General features: G+C 44.0%; 1 protein-coding gene across 1 annotated transcript in view; it reads left to right on the top strand.

Moving 5' to 3' along the window:
- Positions 1-24,065, top strand: part of LOC129105926 (calmodulin-binding transcription activator 1-like) — a 49,632-nt gene that overhangs the window by 11,652 nt on the left and 13,915 nt on the right. Inside the window, exons 4-9 of the mRNA XM_054617200.1 lie at positions 13,700-13,767; positions 16,570-16,705; positions 18,982-19,053; positions 21,049-21,202; positions 22,589-22,690; positions 22,739-23,986. Of these exons, the coding sequence (XP_054473175.1) occupies positions 13,700-13,767; positions 16,570-16,705; positions 18,982-19,053; positions 21,049-21,202; positions 22,589-22,690; positions 22,739-23,986 (1,780 nt within the window). The remainder of the gene's footprint in view (positions 1-13,699; positions 13,768-16,569; positions 16,706-18,981; positions 19,054-21,048; positions 21,203-22,588; positions 22,691-22,738; positions 23,987-24,065) is intronic.

Here is a 24,065-nt window from a genome sequence, read left to right as displayed (position 1 = left end):
CTCTGCATGTGATGTCGCTCAACTGTACGGGTGCAGAAAGCAAGTGTTAGAGCATGGCAATGATCTAAAAATGAAACATGCAGCGTTTTATTGTGTAACTCCGCTCTCGTCATGCGGTGATATATTGGTAGCTGGGTGGTTCGAAATGCAGCTATTGACAGTTCACACACGCGTCTGGCTGGCTGTGCCGCTGCATGACACTAACATGATCGCTTGAATGAGAAGCAGATCCAAAAAGCATATACATTTTAGACCACTGCCCCATCTGCCTCCCGTGGATGTACGTGTTCGTCAAGGGTAGGCGTTGCCATGGTAACAGATTGGGGGGAGCGGGGGTTGCGTGTGTGTCCCGGCTAATGGTATGATCGATGTTGCATGTTTGACACACACGCTGGTCATGATTGTTCAGTACATCGAAGGTGATAAGAGAGACTTGCCACAGTCAGTGTGTCTGCTTGTGATACCAAACATGTTCGACAGACAAAAAAAATAAAAATTGTGAAGGACAAAGGCTCTTAATCTCAGGTAAAAAATCCACTCACACTCACCTGTGCGTCCTGTCTCATCTCAGCTTGTGTGAGCTCCAAATTCGAGCCTTAACAAAGCTCTGGGTGCTGGTGTCTCTGTCTATGAGTGTGCCTGAGTGTGTGTATGTTTAATTTATTATTCATGTCATTATTGTTGTTTGTGAGCCATTAAATATATACATTAAATTAAATATGCATGCGTTGTATTTGTACGTTTCCTACGATATTTCCCACAAACATGTGGAAGGAGACGTGTCTGGAGAAGTTGCAAAGGAAGGATGGCGTTAAATGTCGAAACCACGTGAAAAATGACTACGGATCCATTATAGAAACCCAGAGCGATACAGTTAGCAGACAGCCAGTTGCCGGTCCCTGTGCTCCGTTTATACTGTGGTGAAGGGTGCCCTTGATTTATGAATTTGATGTGTGAATTGCTAATGTCCAGCTCACATTGGCATGGGGCCGGGAGAGGCTGACACTCTCCATTTTGTCTGCTGTGTCAGAACAAAGACAAAAGTAACACGCCTTTGGAAACTTACCACAAGTTTCATTTTTAAAATAAACTGGGTGTACTGTTCATGCATTTGTTAGATAACGCCTGTTCGCGGGAGACTTGGTGTATCCGTGTCAGTGTGTGCGTGTGTGTGTGTGTGTGTGTGTGTGTGTGTGTGTGTGTGTGCGTGTCGGAGCCTGCCTATGGCTGTAACCTCTTCAGTTGACATTGAGCTCTGTGCTGTTGCCATTTACCAGAGTAAAGCATGGTTTAATGAGGGGGGCAAAGAAGCCAACACACACTCTATCACACACAATGTCACACACACTCCCTCACACATGCTCACACATGCTTGCACACATGTCTATACACACACAGACATGAGCACACACACAATACAAAAGGGGGTTTCACAGCTCCTTGTGTTTGATTCCTATTCTTTTATTTTTAATCATTCCTCTGTCTTTTGGGTTGAGAAATATTTTATGTTTGGAGAGCGCCAAGTTATAATCACTAATTAGTCCTCCAGGCTCTCTCTCTCTCCCTCCATCTCTCTTTCTCCCCTCCTCTTTGTCTATCTCTTCATCTCTCTCTGAGCCAAGCATAGCCCAATTAACACCCAACGTCATTTTGTGTCTGTTGTGACTTCCATTTCCGCTGGAACTCAAGACGTCCATACTGTCCTGCTGACCAAATTGGCAACATGAACGGAATTTGCAGAAATGCAAAGAATTAATTGGATTCATTCTTTTCATGAATGTAATTTCCTTGTTGATTCATGTAATTATACGGCAAGCTTTTCATTTGCAAATGGGGCTGTACATGGTAAATTGGACATGTGCGTAGAAGCCTCGCAGATTGTTGGGATCAGTATTTCAGCGGGTTTTAGTCAGGCAGATATTTCACCATATACAAGATCACAAAGGAGCTGAGATTAACCAGGTTTTACAAATCTAGTCAGGAAAAGCCAGGTGTCTGAGGAAGGCGTTAGTGTGGTCTCTCCTCTCCTCTCCTCTCCTCTCCTCCTACCCAACAGGAAGCCCCACATTCTCCTCCTGTTCTATTTTCTGCATGCTGCCACAGACCCACTATTTATCTTGCCCACTATAATTTGACACAAAATATTGTTAACTGGAGACACAGAAATATATTAAACAGTGGGAATGTGCGACTATGAGTGTGGGGGTGCTGTGTACGTCCCTCAGCTCGTTTGTGTGTGCCTGCATGTGTGGTTGTGTGTGTCTTTTTGTTTTAACTTCCAAGCCCAGCCAAAACGAAGCGAATGGCCAGCAGTGTCTCCTGTAATAGGACGCCAGGCTGTGCAGTGGAGACAATACTTTTTGTATCCTTAAATGTCCCCACATAGAACAACTGTAATATCTGAGTTCTGTGTAAATTAGATTTAATTCATTGGAGACAGATAAAGCATTAAAATGTGTATGTGTGTGAGTGTGCACACACACACACACACACTGATGGTCCTTGTGCTCCTATTTTGAGTGTGCGTACTTCATGTGTAGAACTTTATCTAGATAACTTTATAACTTTATTTAACTTTGATAACTTTCTGCTCCTCAGACTTTACAAGGGCTTCAGGAGTAAAATATATTTTACAGCAGCAAGGCAATTTTGCATGTTCACATCCCCAAATAACAGTGAGATGTCAACAAAAAATCACGCTGTAAATCAAGCACCACAGGTGCTGGAACCCTATTGATTTTTCCTTAGCGTCTTCATTTTCTGACTTAATAACACCTGGAGCTTAGGGACCTGTAAAGGAATATTCCTAGTTCAGGATTTTGGAAACCAATACATATTTCATACTCTCTGCTCATGTTTTAGGAAAGTAGGTTTCAGTCAAACACCTTTTTTTATTTCTTTTTTTTTTGCTCTGCACATTCCGGCTTGTAGTCATGGGTTTGATGCAAATGATGGTGTACAAGTCTAACAATACTCAAACAAGAAAAAATAATGTCAAAATATCTTGATATATGTCTCACAATATTTGTACGATTGTTTTATTCAAGTCTGGGTATGTTTGCACTATACCAAACATCCAAACGTATTGATCAGTAACTTGTGAGCTGTAGCCTCCCTCTCAAATACTTTTACTCAACATGAATTCAGTGTTCACTTCACTGGTTTCATTTCTGCATCAATAGAATTCAACTATTTTACATTTGATGTTGCTTTTTTTTGCCTGTTGCTATCTTGATTCAGTCTTAACTGAATTTTTCCACACTGCATATTTGGACAGATATATAGTTATGGCTCTCTTATTAGTAGTCCGACATAATATTTATAAGCTTGAGCGTAGATAAACCAGAATTTTTCAAATATTTGGGACATTTTCCAATGAGTACACCTGATTATCATGTTAAGTTGCCTTTGTAAATTTTACACAGCATTATTCACTGCCTATGGCTAATCCAGACAGTCAAGACGTGTAAACATTAGTACAAGACACAAAAATGAAGATGGCAGAGAGTATGTGCAAGATAAACTATTTAATACTAAAGCAATCAACTTCAGACCAATTTGCGGAGGGGCTACAAAAGTGTATTAGACCACATTTGTTTGTGTTCTATAAAGTTGCTGTGGTCAAATTGTCAGTTGATATCACAAGAATCTGAGTGGACATCAACCCACTAATGGCCACTTGCAGGCTGAAACTGAAACTCTGTTTTTAATTAAAATGGATAAGATTATTTGATTGTTTAATTGCAAAAATACAATAGAATGATAAAAAAATGTCAGCTTCCCTTTTTGTTTCAAATCACTTTCTATCAATTCACTCTCTGTACATTTTATTTGATAATGGTAATGTGCATATGGGGAACCTTGAATAAGAATATATAGCAGTTAATGTGAATTACCAACCACAGAGTCGGTTAATGTTAAACATTCACTGGTAGCAATTCTCAAGGTAAATCTGTAAATGTCTGTGTTTCCCTGTTAATGAGTTAAGAAGTCATATTATCATGGAGCTCTCCTGCTGTGTTCACTGCACATTGGGAACAGTGTTCATAAACTGGTATTTGGCCTCATGGAGTTTTGTATCACAATTAAAGACTTTCATTTTGAAGCAGCATTCCTTTTATTCACATATTTATACAAGGATCTAGGTGCATGAAATGTTTCTCAAAAAAATGAGGCATGGATGTCTTGGTCATAGGGCATGTACGGATTACTCAAGGTACCTCTCATCTGCCTTTCAAATGTTGAAAGGAATAAATACCATTAAAATGCTTCAATCGTCTTTCAGTAAACGCACTATTATGCAGGTTGAATGTGCTGGCATGTATGAAAACAAACATACATTTGAAGTTTTCCCCTTTTTCTAATATTATAATGTTACTCAATTGGATCTCCGATGTCTCACAGATCTTCTCTTTGTAACAGAAGCCTTGCCAAAGGGGTAAATTGGCCGCCTACATAATATCCACATAAAAAAAAGACACTAAGAGAACTGTGAGTCTCATGATGCATTTTCCACTTATATTATCCAGGAAATGTACACATTCACAAGATTTACCCTGGGAGCAGTATACATTTACTGGTAAATATGCCGTTTCTGCGCATGTACCATAATAGCCATAGGCTGAGACACTGTGTGCAGGCAGATTGTGTGTGTGTGTGTGTGTGTGTGTGTGTGTGTGTGTGTGTGTGTGTGTGTGTGTGTGTGTGTGTGTGTGTGTGTGTGTGTGTGTGTGTTATTCCACTCAGGAGACCACAGTGTGTGTCCAGTGTTCCTCCTCCCAAACTGCAGTTCTATCCAGCATCACGTATTTCTCCGTCTCCCTGTCTCTTCCTCCTCCCTCCCCCCTCCTCCCTCCTGCTGATGTATGGAATGTCTGCTCTCATATGGAGTGTGTTTGTAAAAGTCATGGTAATCAAATTTCACTGATTCCCGGAGGATTAAACAAGGTGGCATTTGTGTGCGTGTATGCGAGTGTGCGTGTTCTGTCTCTGTGCATACACAATATTAGCTGTGTACAAAGTTGTGTATTGTAATGCGGCTGTGTCATTAGTCCAAGACCAGCTCAGCTGTAATATATCATCCATCATCCTATACTCAGAGGACACAACTATATAAGGGATATCGCATTTGCATACTGACAGTGCGTACGTTTAATTGTTTAAATGTACAGTATGAAGAGGTGTGTGTGTGTGTGTGGGGGGGGGGGACCAACACTTAAAATGAAAGGGAGAACATCTCACATGTTTCTTGGCCAAGTGACAGAGATTGAGAATAGTGTTCTTTTCATGCCTTTGGGTGTTTGACAGTGAAAGTTTTTGCTAACAATATTGCAGTATTCTTTGAAATTCCTCTGTAATACTTGGAGCTCCGTCCCAAAACTGTGATTATTATTCAGTGGAAGTGGAAGCTCCCCACTCCAGCAAACAGGAGGATAAAAACATGGCAACAGCAAGTTTTCCCAGCCCATAAACGAGTATTACCTAGTGTTAAGCCTAACTGCATAATTGCCTCTTGTTGGCAGCATATACTGTATGTCTGGCAGTATGTTTGTATATGTAGCTTGCCAGCTCGCAAGCAACATCGTCCAATACACAACATCAGCATCACTTTCTCAGTAGGCTGTAAGCTAAAGTCTCTGTCTGCTCTCAGGTGTCATTGCATGTTGGAACCAGAAAGTCACAGTCCATTACAGTTCATATGAGGTGGAAAGTTACCAGGACAGCCCGGCAGGCGATGACCGATGTCTGTCCCTCCTTCAATTTCTAAAAGTGCATTAGAGTAGAGCAATTATGAAATAGCTTTGCAAGAACAATATACATTTAATGGATGAAAGCAAACCAGATTAAAGCAAGCAAAATGTCTCCCAAAGGTCATGATAGTTTCCAGAGGCAACGATAAGTCTAAACAGTAAAAATGGTGGTTATATTTCTCATCTCCCCCTGTTATTTATTTATATGCATGTATCTTACATTCTATAGAAGTTTAAAGATAGCTAACATACCTTTTGCGCCCACTGGATGAGTCACAGTGCTTGAAGAGCGCTTTGATGACACTGGGCTCTACCTTGTAGAGCGCATCATCACTGTAAACATACTGTAGCCACAGTGAAGAGGAGCCCCTTTGGATCTATTGATACACTATACCGTACACTTCTCAACTATTAATGGCATAGCATATGTTCATCAGATGTTATCACTTACATCATCTCTCTGTTAATGTATTTCGTGAGCTACGGATGAGTACAGTCCATCCTTCATGCAGTGGTTTCAGTCAAGTGAAAGTCATGAAGAGATTTCAAGATCGATTGGTCTACATCAAGCTCAATTCAAAATGAAACAAATTCATACTTTTCACCACAAGATGTGATAAAGAAGTTCCAGCTACTGCCCAAATTGTGCTGACTCCTGATTTGTGGTTATGACTCTGTTCAAGGCAACAAAAAAAGGAATAAACCCTTTCTGGGATTTCAAAAATAATGTATTTAGCCAAAGAAAAAACATTTTAATCAAGTACAGTCGCAGTAAAAGTGAATTCTGTGGGGAATGGGAAAGGGGTTCAATAAGATTCCTTATATTTTGTTCTGATCATAGTGTTGTTTAATTGTCAGTATTAAATGGCAGCTTGCCAAGTCAAAGCACACCATTTTATCAGCTGTAAAGAGTTACTTATGAGCAAGAGGTGAAGTATACTCAGTCACTCCTTGACTCCCTGCAGCACAAGCTGGCAATCATCAGAATTGGGAATGCATTTGGGACTCCTTTATTAAACCATGTGAAAGGTATATCACATTTTGCAATACCCTGAAAGAGTGAGTGCAAGGACCATAATAACAGTCTATTCAAGTCTACAGCCCAGGGCTTCGTCCTAGGCAGAGACAGATCAAACTGCACAACAGTGGAAGCCAGTCGACGGTGCAGGGTTGATAACCTTTAATGTTTACTTTTGCTTATGATTGTTTTAACTCCACCTGCCCGTCACCCAGTATGAAGCCTCCAGGTGTGATGTCGGTAGAAAAGATGAACCAGAGATTGCAGACAATTTGTTCATTTGTAAATTGATGCTTGTCTTTGGCAGTTTGTTTCTGAGGCTTGAGGAGAGTTAAATATGCATGATTTCAACATGGGTGGCTCCAAGTCTTTTCCAAAACAACAAACACATGACATGAAATCTTTATTTGGCAGAGACAAACAGAATTCTGGATTGATTTTTTAGACGGAGGACTCCACGTGAGCTCCAGTAGTTAACTAGATTTGTTTGTTTCTTCTGAAATGGAGCTGCAGTGATATTTACTGAGAGTGCACACGCATACCGAACAGGTGCATTACCTCACACACAAACGTACACGCACACACGTGTCCTCCCATCTTTAGTCGAGAGTTGAGGGGGGAGACAAACCTAAAGATCGCCACGGAGACCCATCTTTCAAATTTATTCATTAAACTCCCAAATGCTCCCCTTAACGAATGTAATTAGAATATGGTAATGAGAGAGGGCTGAACCAGGGAGTGTTGTAATACGCTTAGCAGCACAGAGGGAGAGAAGAGAGAGAGAGAGAGAGAGAGAGACAGAAAGAGAGGGAAATGAGTTAGGGAGTTAAAGGAGAGAGAAATAGAGAGACTGACTGACAGGGTGCCAATTTATGTCTTGTTGTAAACAAGTATTTATGCCAATGAGAGGTGGCACACACTATTTCTTTTCCTGTTTCTCTTTACCTCTCTCCCTCTGTCTTTCAGTCTCTCTCTCTCTCTCTCTCTCTCTCTCTCTCTCTCTCTCTCTCTCTCTCTAGCATACCAAACCCCCTCAATAACAATAACATCAACAATAGCTGAGCAGAGACGAGCCTCAGAGGGCAGAATGACTCAAAGTGAGATGAGGCACCAGGGGTTAACACAACCACTGGAGACTCCTTCATTGAGACCCCCCCCCCCCCTCTCTCACTCTCTCGTTCTTTTTCCAACTCCCACTGTCAGACACACCTTCGTCATTAGAGATTTCAAACATACATCCGTGTGTGTGTGTCTTTCGTGCGAGCGCACCCTTTCTTGGTTAACTTGAGTTGAGTTTTTGAGGACTCTGACAGGCTTTATCTAAGACGCCCTAGCGCAACGGGGGTCCTGGCATTGTGTTTGACACCACACACCTGTTGCCGTCTTTGATGTGTCCCCCCCCCCCTGCTGAGAGAGAGGGGGCCGTCTCCTCAAATGCAAATACAAGACAGGAGCGAGAGGACAGGTAAGGTGCACAAGAGAGTGGAAGTCTTAGAAAAATATGATTGATGTTCCCTCAGAGTATTTGGGCTGACTCTTCCTTACTCTCAGGTCTCTGCTAAAAAGTTTTTGCTAATTTCCATACTGCGAGTGTGTGTGTGTGTGTGTGTGTGTGTGTGTGTGTGTGTGTGTGTGTGTGTGTGTGTGTGTGTGTGTGTGTGTGTGTGTGTGTGTGTGTGTGTATAGCCACCTTCAGCATTTGGACTCCTATATATATTGGCGAGAGGGAGATGAGAGGGAAATGGGACCGAAAAAAAGAGGCAAGTGGGAGAGCGAGAGAGAGAGGGGAGAAAGTAAAGAGGTCAAACCAAAAGGAGAGGGAGTGAAGGAAAGGGGAGAGTGACTATTTCATTATAAAGCCGTCACTCACATGGGCAGCAGCAGCCGCCACATAGACTCTTCTGAGACCAAATCTCTCTGGGTCTGTTTGTGTATTTGTCTGTGTACACACTCATTCATGTCTGTGCATCCCACCATGCATTCGTTTTGACATGGGAGGTATTTTTGTGTGCATGTATGTCCAATTGTGTGTGTGTGTGTGTGTGTGTGTGTGTGTGTGTGTGTGTGTGTGTGTGTGTGTGTGTGTGTGTGTGTGTGTGTGTGTGTGTGTGTGTGTGTGTGTGTGTGTATTATGAATGCTGTGAGTGTTGCAGTGTGACAGAGATGAATGTAACCCACATGTCTCTCTCCCAGCCAGGTGACAGGGGCTGGTGTCCTCTGAAGGTCAGACCTTGTCCTCCAATGATAGACCAGCACTAAATGTGTGTGTGTGTGTGTGTGTGTGTGTGTGTGTGTGTGTGTGTGTGTGTGTGTGTGTGTGTGTGTGTGTGTGTGTGTGTGTGTGTGTGTGTGTGTGTGTGTGTGTGTGCACCAATCTGTTGTCCGTGCAGTGTGTGTCACTGAGAGAACCAGAGGAGAGGCAGAGAAAGACAGGACAAGTTTACATTTTTTGTTTTTTTATTTGTCACACAAGCGACTCTGTGTATTAATAGACGGTGCATTTGTATGCAAGTGTGTACAAGTCTTTTAAGTCTGCGGACATGCATGTGTGTTGGCCAGTGTGTGATGAGGTGTTTATATGATAAACACAAGGCAAGCTTGAGAGGAATTCTGATCAGGGGCTTTGCAACAGTTGTTATGGAAACAGCATTAAGCAGTTGTATTAGCCAGTGGAGGTAATATAAAGGCTGTTGAATGTAACACACTGTCGGGAGTGAGGCAGTTTGGGGATATAATACAAACTAGACATTATTGCTCTTGTTTACAATAGACTTAATGGAATTTTATTGTGTGGCTAGAACAAAACAAAATTGTCATAACTCATTGTTTGGCTCTCTTTCTGTTGAGAGCTACACATTTTAAGTAGCCAGGTTAAAGGAACAAAGTGCAAACAAGACATTACTGGTGTGATTTAAATCAGTTGGCACATCATTTATGTCAGCTTAAAGCTGAATACAACTTATTCTTAATTCAGCTTTCTCCTTTTAAATTTGGATTCTTCGTTGCTCTATGACATTGGTGTTTTAGAGGTCACTCAGGAGAGATCAGTCCTGTCAGATCTCTGTGAACAACTGTGAATAATGACATGCATACAGACACCTTTCAAATCTAATGGATCATTGATTAGTACAGTTCAAATCACATTGTAAGGGTTTAGCATAAAATTGTCATTGTTATGCTTAATTAACATGACGAGCCTTTGAAGGAGACATGTTTAAAAATAGACCATGATCAATAAAATGTGGGTTGACCAAACGGCTGAGATAGTGCTCAGGATCAAAATAACAACCACGGAGAAGCCTGTAGTCTGCACAAAATAAAAAATGATTAAAAAAAAAACGGGAGGCAATTTTGGATAGAGTGTCCATCAGCGTCAGACACTGACAGGGTTTCTCTGGAAAGGAGAGAACCGATGGAGGTGCTCAGGAACAAATTACAGCATCAGCAGACCTCCCCTGGTAATGCTAATGCGGATCTTTCCCCCATATATGTAGACAAGACTTACCATGCGCAAGGAGAAAAGGCAGAGGCCAATTCCGAAGTTGGAAATGACACTACGGTTTGCAACCTGCCCGTACCGCCAGAATAAACTGCTCGATGCCAAATGATTTCTGTGGTGAGAATCGACGACAGCCTTCATGTAAGGCACTTTGAATGGATGTGACAGTTCCAGTTTACAGACAACTCTGTTTCCCCCAGATCTCTGTCGGGGTGAAGCTCATTATTAGACTTCAAAACGTGCACGCACGCACACACACACACACACACGTGCACACACATATACACGCACACACGCTAGCCTGTGGCTAAACCCTATAACGGAATCTCCCTGGGGAAAGCTCCTGGATAAGTCTGTCCCCCCCCCCACACACACACACACCCTCCCCTCCCTCCTCTGGAAATCTCCCTGAGGCCTGTGTGAGTGTATGTGAATGTGTTTTGCGCGTGTGTGTCTGTCTGTCTGCTTTTCTGTACATGCCACCAGTTTCTTGGAGGGAGATGGTCTCAGTGATGCGTGAGTGGGAGGCTGATTTCCCCAACTGCATCGCTCGCTCCAATCTAACTTCCCACTCATGCTCTCTGCTTTGTTGGATATTTCTTAAGTAACTCTCTCTTTCTCACTTTCTCTCACACGCAGACAGACAGGCATAGGTGTGTGTTGGGAGAAGTGTGTGTGTCTGCGTCTGTGCTTTCAGCTGGCCCTGTCGTAATGTATTATTACATAGACTCACACAGACATGCAGAACGTCTGGGTTTCTAGAGTAGATCCCTGGAGAAGGATACTTGTCCCTGTCCCTGTGTCTGGCACGGCTAAAACACACACACACACACACACACACACACACACACACACACACACACACACACACACACACACACACACACACACACACACACACACACACACACACACATGCGCACACACACACTCAAAGTATTCCTAAAGGGTCAGTGTGTCGCAAGGCATGCTCAAAGCGCTCTATCACTGGTTTCCATTGGGACAAAAACTGTGACTTCCTGAGGATCGACCTTCACCATCTCACTTCTGTCACTCTTCACATGGGCGTGTGTGTGTGTGTGTGTGTGTGTGTGCTGGCGGGGGAGGGAGCGGCAGTGTGTGTCTGCAGTGAGTGTGTGTTTATATGTGTATCTGTGTGTGTGTGGGTGTGTTGTAGAGTGTGTGTCAGACTGCCATTTCAGCTGACTCTTCTGTTTCTGGCTTTTTAATGGCTCTTATGGGGCAGGCCTTTAATTGCAAGTCTCTCTCCCTCCTTCTTAATCCTCCCATCCTTCTGTCTCTCCCAGCCCCTCATCTCCTCTTCTTCTCCTCTCTTCTCCCGCCTCCCACTGGCTGGCAGTCACTAGGGGAGCCCGAGTGCCTGGTCGGGGCTGTGGAGGCCATATAGGATATTGACTTGCTGCGGAGTGGTTTGGGAGGAGGAGAGGTGGCTGCCTGTCACAGCTAATGAATAGATGCATAAATGAATGAGGCACTCCTGTGTGTGCGTGTGAGTGTGTGTGTTTTTGTGTTTGTATATGTGTGTGTGTGTGTGTGTGTGTGTGTGTGTGTGTGTGTGTGTGTGTGTGTGTGTGTGTTTTGTGTGTGTGTGTGTGTTGTTTTGTGCGCGTGTGCTGTTGTGCCTAGCTATGGCTAAAAAGTTTTATGTGCCTCAGACAGAAAGACATTAACAATGGCCAGCCTGATAGTGCTAATTATTAAGGGTGTGATGACAGTTCCTCCCACACACGCACACATGCACGCACACACACACAAACACACACATACACATATGTGTATAAACACAGATATAAATTAGGGATGGGTCATGAGTTGTCATTACATTTTACAATTGAAACCAATAGTTTATGCTACTATCATCTTTAAAAATATATCTAACCATCACACACCCGGCCTGTCAGTAATGGTACCTTTCCGTCACCACAGTGTGTGTGTGTGTGCGGCGTTGCGCTCCCCTAGTCTCCACTGAGAGATGTGTTTGAGCAGCAAAGCGTCGTAAACACTTTTCATTGAAACACAACAGAAACAAAATAAATATCACCCAAACTGTGTTGGTTTCGGGTGGGGGTCTTTGAATAATGATCAAATAGTTCCCAGTGATTATTGAATAGTGTTTTTGCTTCAAATGCCCATCCCCGACATAAATGCAGGATTAGGCAGTGGGGGGTTGGGACGTAAGGATCGAATGGCGGATACTTAAAAAAAAAACAATCCAGTTAAGTGCCAGCACCCTCCAGCTGCTCTCTCTTTTCGTCTCTCCCTGCCTGCCTTCCCCCTCTCCCTTTGTCCCTCCATCTCGTCTGATCGGTGCGGAGCTGAAGTGCTCTCATGCCAAACTGGGACAAATACCTAAAAACACACACATACACACACAGACATAGAAAGAGAGAGAGGGGAGGTCTAGAGAGGAGACTGTTGATCTGAGAGGGCAGATGAAGGAGTGCTTGGAGTGTTGATGTCTTCTTCCCTATTGCTTTGTGCCACATTTCAAACACTGATTGCCTTAAGAAGACAATTTACATTTCATAGACTTTCACAACAAGTGGGTGAGATGGGAGTCAGAGACAGGGGGGAATGATATTTCAAGGAGGAAGCCAGGGGTGCAGTAGTTCACCTAGCAAAGGGAAAAGGCAGCGATGCATGAGCAACTAAAAAGCAGGAGATACAAACAATAATTTATTTTGGCTTCGTCTCTCTGTCTCTGTGTGGACGTTTTGTTTTGCTTTTCTCTCAGTAGAATGCACCTGTATGATTTGAACTTTCTTTCTTCCTTATTGGATTCATGTGAGTGTGGAAGGAGAATAGAAATAGTGTGGAGAGGAGAGGAGAGCTGATGGGATGAAAAGAGAGCCGGAGGAATTAAGAATCAAGTTAGGAGCCGGCTTTATCTGACGGGTAAACTGTGAAACTGCAAAGTACAAGAAAACTTTTCCTATCAGCGCACTCTCTTCACTAGTGTATAGGTCTGAACCCCCCAGTGTGTGTGTGTGTGTGTGTGTGTGTGTGTGTGTGTGTGTGTGTGTGTGTGTGTGTGTGTGTGTGTGTGTGTGTGTGTGTGTGTGTGTGTGTGTTTGTGTGGCATGTGTGTGTTTATATGGCATGTGTGTGTGTATTTAGGAGATAGCTTTTCCTCCCCAGTGGAGGGAGACATCGGTGTGTCGGTGAGCGTGATTGGTTGTTGGCCCTGAGGGTCTGTCCTCTATATCTGTCTCTTGACTGGCTGCTCTGTGACCAATCAGGCGCCCAGACCTCACTGTGGCAATCAGATAGTGACACACTCTCTGTGGGCATCAGCAGGTCATCTGAAAATACCTGTTATGTTTTATCTCCCTGTGACACACACACACACATGCACACACACACTCATGCACACACCAATATAACCTTTCTGTCTTGTCTTTGCCTCTCTAGGAGATTGCTGCATATCTCATCACTTTTGAGAAACATGATGAGTGGCTGACGACATCGCCAAAAACCAGGTGAGGAGAGCGCAGACAGTGGTTTTACACACAAACACACACATACACGTACAAACACAGTATCGCTTAATCAGCCAGTGACTCACGTTGGTTTAATCTCAATGACTGAGTGCCAGTGTTTGATTAGAAGATTAGTGATGTACGTCGACTGTCTCCGAAGGGTCCTGCTGACGGCCCACTCTACATGTAGAGAAGGCGCTAGAACATGGCTGGACTGTAAAGCACATAGTCAGCTGTAAATGGAGTATTAATGAATGTAAATGTATTAGGATAAGTGATGTATAATTCAGACATAGCTGGGTGACAGGGGGTTTAAAGGGAGGGGGCGTAAATTTATATAAAACGTGGTGTGAACGCGGATTCACATGCCAGAACTGAATATTCATCAATCCAATGAACCAAGATAGCTCTTTTTCCTAGAATGAGGAGAGGTTATATTCAGGAAGGAATTAAGAAAAGAGTAGAGGAAAGAAGAAAAGGGCAATTTGAACTATTAATAAATCGTTTACTCCTATTATTAACATTTCCTTTAGTTAATAAAGCTGTAGGTATGATGAAAAAAACCAAAAAAAAAAAAAAAAAAAAAAAAACCCATAAAAGAACAGAGAAAGAAAAAGTAAAGTAAGTGAAGAGGTCCCCTCACGGCCCCATTTCTGATTACTGACACTGCTGAAAGCCCGGGGTGATGCCTCTGAGCTCCCATTGTGCGAGCTGAAGGACTCTTCTCAGGAGCAGCCTGAGGCCAGCAGCACAGTTTATGTTGTGGATGGATTTCTCATTGATTGGTTGTGCTGCCGTATAGCCTCAGCCTCCCAGCAGCAACAGCAGCAGCAGTCATATTGGTGTTATTGAGCAGCAGTTAGATATAATCCCATTTACACATGACACGAGGCACGATTAGGACAGATTACACGTAATCCCATCAGATGGAAAGGAGCTCAGCAAACGGAGTCAGTGACATTTTAGGTGTGCGCGTGGTTGTGCATGCGTGTGTGTGTTTTTATGCATTTGTGCGCATGCGTTTGCACACTTTTGGGGGGGGGGGGGCAATATTAAGATAACAATCAATGACCTTCATTTCTCCCTTCACTGAAATACCTCATCCGTCCAAAGTAATGAGTGATACCTCCTCTCTCCCTCTCCTCTCACTTTCCCCATCTACTCCTCCTTCTCTCCTCCCTTTACCGGACTCACTCACTCGCCCACTCAGTCTCTTTATCTTGCCGTCTTTTTTCCCCCCACTCTCCTCCCCTTGCCTTCTCTGTTTTCGCTCTGCTACACTGTGGAACGGTGGAAAAGCTTTTTATATCCCACACATCACAGCCCAGTTACAATCAATAGCATTTATGTCTGCTTGAATCGGAGGGTTTGCGAGGAACATGGGCATCGTCCACGTGCGTGTACCTCTACGCACAAACACACACACACACACACACACACACACACACACACACACACACACACACACACACACACACACACACACACACACACATGAACGTGCACATATTTCTCATCCACAGCCACACACACAGGCACACATCTGATCTCATCCATCTTCTCCATAACATAATTAGAATCAGCAGCTCTGAGATGACTCACACTGCTTGAGACAGAGTCTAAACTCGGCTTTGATCGGAGGGTGGGGGTCTCCACTCGGCTAAGAAACTGGCAGGCTCAACCCAAAACAGAACAGATTTAAGGTGTCAAAGAAAATCAGCTCAAAGTAAATCCAATTTCACTACACACAGTGTTCAGAGTAAATTGCAATCATCTCAGTCCATATGGATGTGTCTACATCATATTCTAGGAGAGGAGAGGAGAGACTACAAAAGAAACAGGGGTTAGGAGGATAGTGGTAGGAACAAGATGAGAAGATGTGAATAAGTGGAAAAGAGCAGAAAATGGAGAGACTGAAGAAGCAGTAAAGAGAAAATGAAGAGATACTATGATAAGAGGGATAAAGTCTGGAGGTTGATGGAGAAGAGGAGGTGTGTAAATGTGTGTGTGTGTGTGTGTGTGTGGTGGTGGTGGTGTGCATGCATGTTCATGACTGTGCATGAGAGAGAGAGAGCACTTGTGAGTATGTGTTAGTTTATTGATTGTCAACGTGCCTGTTCTCTTTCTGTTGTCATGAGATAAGGCAGAGGAGCATTTTCCTCCACCTACACCTACACACACACACACACACACAGAAACACGCACACACAGCTGTCCTTAACGTTTTAGAAGTGTAATGATTGATTGCTGAGCAGCAGGTTTGACATTGAGCTTGAAGAACACATGGCAGTAGGTCCTGCCATCGCTGACACAACTATAGCATCTCTGTCTCTCTACATGTATGGCTGCTGGTGTGTGTCTGTGTGTGTGTGTGTGTGTGTGTGTGTGTGTGTGTGTGTGTGTGTGTGTGTGTGTGTGTGTGTGTGTGTGTGTGTGTGTGTGTGTGTGTGTGCAAAAGCATGTTCATCCCACCAGGTGTATTTGGAATATGAGCTTAGAGGCCGATGTATCTGTTGTGCTGACAAATCACCCTACTAAAATATTAAAACGTCTGACTGTGAGTCTTCGTATAGGAGGGAAGGGGTAGCATGGGACCAGCTAACTTGGCTGTGGGAGAATAACATTGATTCACATTGTCTGTACTTGATGACAGCATGAAAATATTTTCTGGTCAGTTTCCATTGAGTTGAATTCTTGTCAGCCAGAAGTCTCCACTGTGCCCCTACTCTGTACAATTTACGGGAATCAACGCTATGTGCGTGACTTTCTGTCTGGCTAACTCTTCATCCCGTCCTCCATCAGGCCTCAAAATGGCTCTATGATCCTCTACAACCGTAAGAAGGTGAAGTACAGGAAGGATGGCTACTGCTGGAAGAAAAGGAAAGATGGGAAGACCACCAGAGAGGATCACATGAAGCTCAAAGTCCAGGGAGTAGAGGTGAGAGGCTGTAATGGAAAAAAAACAAGTTGATGATCTTGTTTGGCGCTGAGTATGATTTTACTGCCAATCTCACTTCCTAACTTACTCTTCTTCACTCTGAGGAGACACATGCGTGTAACACAAATGTACACACAAACACACATGCTGAGGCTGCAGGCCAACATGTTACGATGCCCCTCTTTCTTTCTTTCTTTCTCTCCATCCCTGCTCGTGCCCCTGTCTCCCTTCCTCTCTCTCTCTCTCTCTCTCTCTCTCTCTCTCTCTCTCTCTTTCTGAAGGATAAGAGTGTGTTTGGCCTGAGGCCAGGAATGATGTCAATGCCTCCTTCAGCAGAACAGAGAGGGGTATCGATCCAGTCTCAAGGCAGCGTCTGTGCATGAGCTAGTGTGTGTGTATGTGTGTTCGAGTCACATCAGCCAGCTAAAAAATTGATTATTCAGCAGGAATATACCACGAGGTGAGAGGAGTGAGCATGCATGTGTCAGAAGCAGAAAAAAATGAGGTAGAAGGTAGAGCGATGGAAAGACAGCGATGAGGCTCATGGATGTTTGCAGGGGGCTCAATAGTTTTGCATTAAGGGCGAGCAGAAGACAGGTGAAAGAGACACAGAGGTAAAGGGAATAATTGAGATCAAGTATTCCCATCTGCACCTCCATTATTCAGGACCCCACACTCACATTGACATTCATCTCACATGCAATTTTCTGCAATAGTGCATGAATACACATACTCACACACATATACAAAGTGTTTCTCTCCCTGGTAGTTGCTCAGTAATTGTTTGTGTCACGTCTTCCCAGGACCCCCCAAAGCAAGCAGTGTTGTGAGCAAGGGACAGGAATGAGGAGGGATGAGCAGAGCAGCGAGATGAGCAGAGGGGGTGAAGGAGGAAGGGGAGAGGCAGGAAGCAGGAGAGAAAAACATAACCCTGGATGTAGAGCCTCCTCATATCGAATGGAAATATATGGAAATGCACTCTGCCGTTGGCAAAACACACTTTAGATAGAGGGCGGGCTACTTCTGAGAAGAGGCAAAATGGCGAGAAAATTTAAGTGTGCACGAGTGTTCATGAGACAGAAAACGGGACAAGTTGTAAGTGTTGATTATATACAGCCTGATTGCTGAGCATTTGTGTTTGTGTGTGCAATTTTGTCTTTAAACACAACCAATTTATGTGTCTGGGTGTGTGTGTGTGTGTGTGTGTGTGTGTGTGTGTGTGTGTGTGTGTGTGTGTGTGTGTGTGTGTGTGTGTGTGTGTGTGTGTGTGTGTGTGTGTGTGTGTGACCCTTGATTTTAAAGCATGTGAAAAGGTGGCAGTGATGATCCCGTTAGAAGGCTTTTCTGTCATTATGGCAACCTTACTCTGTCAAACACCTCAAATCGACCTTCATTAGAACCGGGGATTGAACCTCAATAATATTTGAGCATTGACTGAAATGTTTCCATAACACATAATATAAAAAAAACGTCAAAGTGGAACCTGTTTTAAATGCTTGATCAGACTCTTTGTCTTTTCTTTTAGGGTCTTTTAGTGTTTTTAATTTCAAGGTTCCGTGCAGTTGCTATCAAAGTAAGCTGATGGTTTCAAGAAGTTCAGCTTACTCTGTTAAATGAAAAAAAAGTTTGGTAATATTCTCGAACTTAGGGTGTCAAAAAAAGTATAGTTTTGGTACTCAGAAACTCGGGCACTGTATTGACATTTGTATCAAAATATATTTCATACCACACCTAACACAAATATAGACACTGAAGTTGTTTAAATCTCTCAATTTTCACACACACATATATACTATTTTATATGTATGTAAGCATCCTCTGCTGGAAGGAGTCCATACTGAACTTCCTCTTCATCTTGTCCACCTTGACACTCTGTAATTTCCTATCTTTCTCCTCCTCTTCTTTGTCCCCTTCACTGTTACTGATCTCTCTTGCAGTGTCTGGGCTGACGGCAATGTGACTTTTTGTGAATTGCAAGTGGGTTATGTCTAGTCTTGCTGAGGCAGTAAATATCCCAATCTCTTGTGCTGTAATTGTCAACATCAGATTTATAGCATTTTAGAAGAGACATTAGGAAAAAATGCACACAGCATGTTTGCAATTTAGTTTTAGCACCGCAATCAATACAGCCTAAGTGGGTATAACCTAAGTTCTCCTCTCCTGTTCTCTCATTTACTGTCCTCTCCTCCTCTCCTCCTTTTTCACTTTTTGTCTCGCTTCCTCCATTTTTCTTTTCTCGTCTACCCCTGCAATCTCCTCTCCTCTCCTCTCTCTAGTGTCTGTATGGCTGCTACGTCCACTCCTCCATCATCCCCACCTTCCATCGTAGATGCTATTGGCTGCTGCAGGTAAGCCCACCCCCCTTTCCCACCTTGCCTTTTGTCACACATTTATACACAGACAAAACAAGCCTTGGACAGCATTTATAGTGTGGCGATAATTTTTTATTAGTTCTCATAAACGGCAGCATATCTTTGTCATTTCAGGTATTTTTCCCCTGACACTATGACCATCGTGTAACATTTATTCCAGCTATGCTAAGGCTTTATTCCCTATTCTTCACAAAACTGGGCAACCATAATATATATCATCAGTGTTACACAAAGTTTTGCCTGTTAAACCGTCCATTTCCAAAACAAAACACTAAGCTAAACCATTAACCAGCAATAAACATCATCCTCCTCTAAATTAATGAGGCAGACATAGTGAAATTACTGTCACAAAGCTGGGGTCATAATAAAAGTGGATGTTGTTTGGCTGAGTGGACACACACACTCACACAGTTAGAGCAATAGAGTGTACCTAGAATATTCCAGGCCTATAGGTCCTGTACAATGCTAATATAAAGTGCAGAAAAAATATTCCTTTGCAAGTTGACTGCAACTTCCAGAGCACAGTGTGTTATCGAGACTCTGACTCTCGATACTTATAGCTAGCATTAAGGACTCAAGGATTCTCTCCATGTGGTGCTCTCTAAGAAAACACCCTGGAGGTACAAACAACACGCACACAACGCTCACACCAACACACAAATGCACAGGTGTCCCATGTGTATAAAAGCATGTTGTTTTTCATGGAGATGTTCGACTCACTCCACTGCTCATGTGAAAGACAACAGAGAGCGGGATTCACACACACACACACACACACACACACACACACATACATGTCTCTTCCTCTATTGGCCATGCAAGATGTGGTCACCAGGACCTCATCATCTTCAAATGACAGGTTACATGATGAATCTTAAAAAATGCATTTACATTTACACTGCCTCTCTCTTCATCCCTCTCTTTCAGAGAAAATATTGAATAACCAGCGATGTTCATTTAAAATATGGAAATGCATACATATTTATGTATTCTTCGGTGGAATTTCCTGCATAATTTGTCACATGAAATTTACAAGGACATTCCAGCCACCGGCTGTAAATTGAATATGCCCTTACCCAATATATTTTCTTTTCAGCATGCCCAGCTAGTTTGATTCCTGCAGTCTGAAATTATGAAGGGAAATCTACTTGCTTTATCTGTAAAGTGCCATTTTCTGCTCTTTGCGCCGATATCAAAACACATCAGTGAATATGATCATAAATCAGTGTGTGAGTGCTGTTGCATGGCACAGTGTGGTGCTGTAGCAGCCCACTGTGCCATCCTCTTTTGGAGAGAAAAGTGTTCCACCTCAGCAGGTCCTCCCCCTCACCTGAGTCTGTCTACTGAATCTTTCATCAAGAGGAGCTTCTCTCCCTTTCACTCTCCTCTCATACATACACACACAAACACTCACACACACACACACACACACACACACACACACATGCACGTGAATGCACCTGTTGAATCATTCATGGGGTAGAAATTCCATAGGTCTGCTGGTGGCCTACAGTATAGTGAGGACTACTCTAAACCGCACGCACAGACACACATACACACATGTAGACTCTTCCACAGCCTCTGCAGGGTCAGAGAGAGAGTGATGAGTGGGCTCGAGCTGTTAAATCTTTTATGGGCAGGTGAAAGAATCGTATCTGACACGCTATGTCCAACCTCCTCCCTGACCTCCACGTTCTCTCCCACTCCCCTTCTCCATTTCCTCTCTCTCTTTAAATAGACTTCATCATTTAATTCTCTCCCTCCCATATGTTGGTGAGGAAATTACAATGAATTAACGGATAAAGGCCATGTTAAACTAACACAGTGTGCGTACATGTATCTGTGTGTGTTTGTGTGTGTGTGTGTGTGTGTGTGTGTGTGTGTGTGTGTGTGTGTGTGTGTGTGTGTGTGTGTGTGTGTGTGTGTGTGTGTGTGTGTGTGTGTGTGTGTGTGTGTGTCACTGTGCTGTAGAACCCAGACATTGTTCTGGTACACTACCTGAATGTACCGGCAGTGGACGATAGCGGGAAGCCATGTGGTCCTGTCCTCTGCTCCATCAACACAGACAGGAAGGAGTGGGCCAAGTGGAGCAAGGAGGAGCTCATTGGACAACTCAAACCCATGTGTGAGTTAGCATTACTGTCATTTCACCACCTCCTACTCTCATGTTTCAGCCCATTTCTTCCAAAACCTGCAGATATGACTCACCTTGGGTCAATAAAATTACCACCTGTCACAGTGCAGTTATTCTTAAATGAATTCTTAAATTAATCTGTAAGAAACCTCTAAAACACAGGTAATTTGGTTCACTGGCTTGCTTTTAGGCTTTGTAAACAACTTGGCAGCAGATGGGGCATAGTCTGGAGCTGTGCCATTACTTATCAGATGAGACAACAGGTGATTTCAGTAGTTCAGGGGAGATGATATCACAATTTCTCTCTTGCATCAAGGAACTATATTGAATCTTGGCAGTGTTGATTTAGCACAAACATCATATTGACATATTAGTGTATGTAAAGATAACTCGGTAAGCCAAAATGCAACAACTAGACTTGTCAAAAAGTATGTTGAGTGGCTTTATTTAATAACTTTACAAAGTGTTGATATGTTTAAGGATAATATCGTCTGTTAAAAGGCCACCGCATGAAGAGATATTCAAACCATTCATCCAGGCTTTATACAGATTTAGATATGTTGTTTTTGATGGCTCCATCAGTCAGCGCCATGCTGCCACCTAGAGGCAGATACACATTTCATCAAGAAATGGAGGAATAGAGGGAAAGAAGACAGAAATATCCAACATGTATTATTCATAAATGGGCATCAGGGAGTAGATAACTCTACTACACACACATACACACACACACACACACACTTACCTAATCTCACCCCTCTTTTTATCTGGTTTGGAAGGGCAAATCAGGACAGCTGCCCAAAACTAAGTGGCTTGTTGACTTAAGTAGCACCTCAATTCTCCCTCTCCCCACTGAATCATATTCCCTCTCGCCCTCCTACCTGCCCTAATTTGTTCACACAAAACAGCTCTCTGCTGTTTTCCCATCCCTAGCACTTCTCTTGTGATCACTTACTTGATCCATCTGTGCTCAAAGTGTTTTTTATGGGCATTAGGTCTCTGAAGCTGGAAGTGTTTGGTATTTGTTACTTTACCCTGAAAATGCTTCAGCTAAATCCCCAAAATGTAAATGAAGACAACTAATTTAGAAACTGGAAATACCCTCAGATGTTGGAATTGACTTTCAATAAATGCATATTGCACATTTTGCATTTATGTATTGAACACTCAAGAGTCTCAACCAGTGTAATAAGAGTATTCATGAACTCATTTTTCAGTGTACACTCTGAACACTGGAGGGCGCCCTTACACACTATCAAATGTGTGTGAGGTAATGCCACGATACTATAAAGATTGACCTGAGCAATTATAGGTAAATACAATTAAGATGCATTGTCTTAAATGCTGTTTCCTTTGTTTGAATGTCCGTTCTGACAGGTGCTGGAAGCAGCCTGCATCAGAAATGTTCCAGTGTCAAGCAGCGCATCATCTCATCCAAGCAGGAGTCAGGGGCAGCAGCGGGAGGTGGAGCTGCAGCAGGTACAGGTGTAGTGGCAGGCCAGAGAGCTGAGGAAGCAGATGGCACAGAGGTCCAGAACAGCGATGTGTCAGAGGGCCAGACAGAGCGCAGTCCTGGAGGGGCCAGGAGTAGAGCAGGTGGAGGAGAGAGGAGGAACGGCAGGATAAACAACAAACCCTCCCTGCTCCCACAGAGCAGCATGGAAGTGTCCTCATCTACCTCCACCAACCAGGTGGAGGTCCCTGACACCACCCAGAGCTCCCCATTGTCAATCACCAGCGACATGGCTGATAGTCCCGCTCTGGCCATTGGGTCTGGCTTGACACAGAGCACAGCTGTGTTCATGTCTGAGGTAACCACACTGACTGGGGATTCAGTTTACTCTGCAGGCCACACCCACCTGCTGGCATCCACCCATGAGAGCACCACCGCTGGCATCCTGTTGGCTGTTGCCCCTGAAAACCAGAGGTTTGCGTCGTTTCCTGGTGGTGTGGGCTTAGGGGAGGGAGGAGAGTTGGTGTTGTCTAGCTCTTTAGACTCTGGTGGAGGAGTCAGCCTTCCTGAGACCACCATGACCTTTGACCCTGATTGCTTCCTCAACAATCCCAAGCAGGGCCAGACGTATGGAGGAGGTGGAGGGAAGGCTGAGGGATGTAACGGTGATGATGGAGGACTCAACTGCCCCTCCAACGAGTTTGTCTACAACCAAGCCCTTGTCAACAACATCAAGACGGAACCTGCGCCCCTAGAGCCGCCGCTGGCCACTCAGAGCAGCTATGTAGGGGAAGGCACAGGCCTCAGCCCCAGCACCACGCTGGAGCAGATGGACTTCAGTGCTGTGATGTCATCAGCCTGTGTCCCGAGTCTGACCCAGCCTGCACATCACCCCTCCCCCAGTCTCTTCCTCCAGGCCTCCCCCCAGACAAGCCAGTCCTCCCAGCTGCAGACCAACGGTACTGAGGGAACACAGGAATCAGGCGAGGCCCAGGCTTATATAGGCCTACCCACGGTGTCAACAGACACACCAGTCACCAATGGAGACTCGCATACACACCTCCACCAAGCCAGCCCAGACCAGCAGGGCCTGTGTGGAAGGAACGGACAAGCGACAATGAGCTCCTTTCCTCTAACACCACAGGATACGACCGCCGAGCAGTCAGGCAGCGGGGGACATCGAGCGGTCGGGTGCTTAGACAAAACTTCTGAAAATGGAGGGGAGTTGCTTCTCAAGCCTGGGGATCCTCACGTGGCCTACACAAGCGTTGACACCGAACACTACCTGCAACCAACTGATGACAATGGAGGAGGAGAGGAGGGCGGAGGTGGTGGAGGAGGAGGAGGAGGAGGAGGAGGAGGAGGACGGGAAAATGAGATTCTCTGTAATGGTGTTAGCTT

The sequence above is a fragment of the Anoplopoma fimbria genome, chromosome 17 (assembly GCF_027596085.1).
Source record: "Anoplopoma fimbria isolate UVic2021 breed Golden Eagle Sablefish chromosome 17, Afim_UVic_2022, whole genome shotgun sequence".
NCBI lineage: Eukaryota > Metazoa > Chordata > Actinopteri > Perciformes > Anoplopomatidae > Anoplopoma > Anoplopoma fimbria.
The sequence above is the reverse complement of the archived record's forward strand: the minus strand, read 5'-3'. Positions and strand labels throughout refer to the sequence as shown.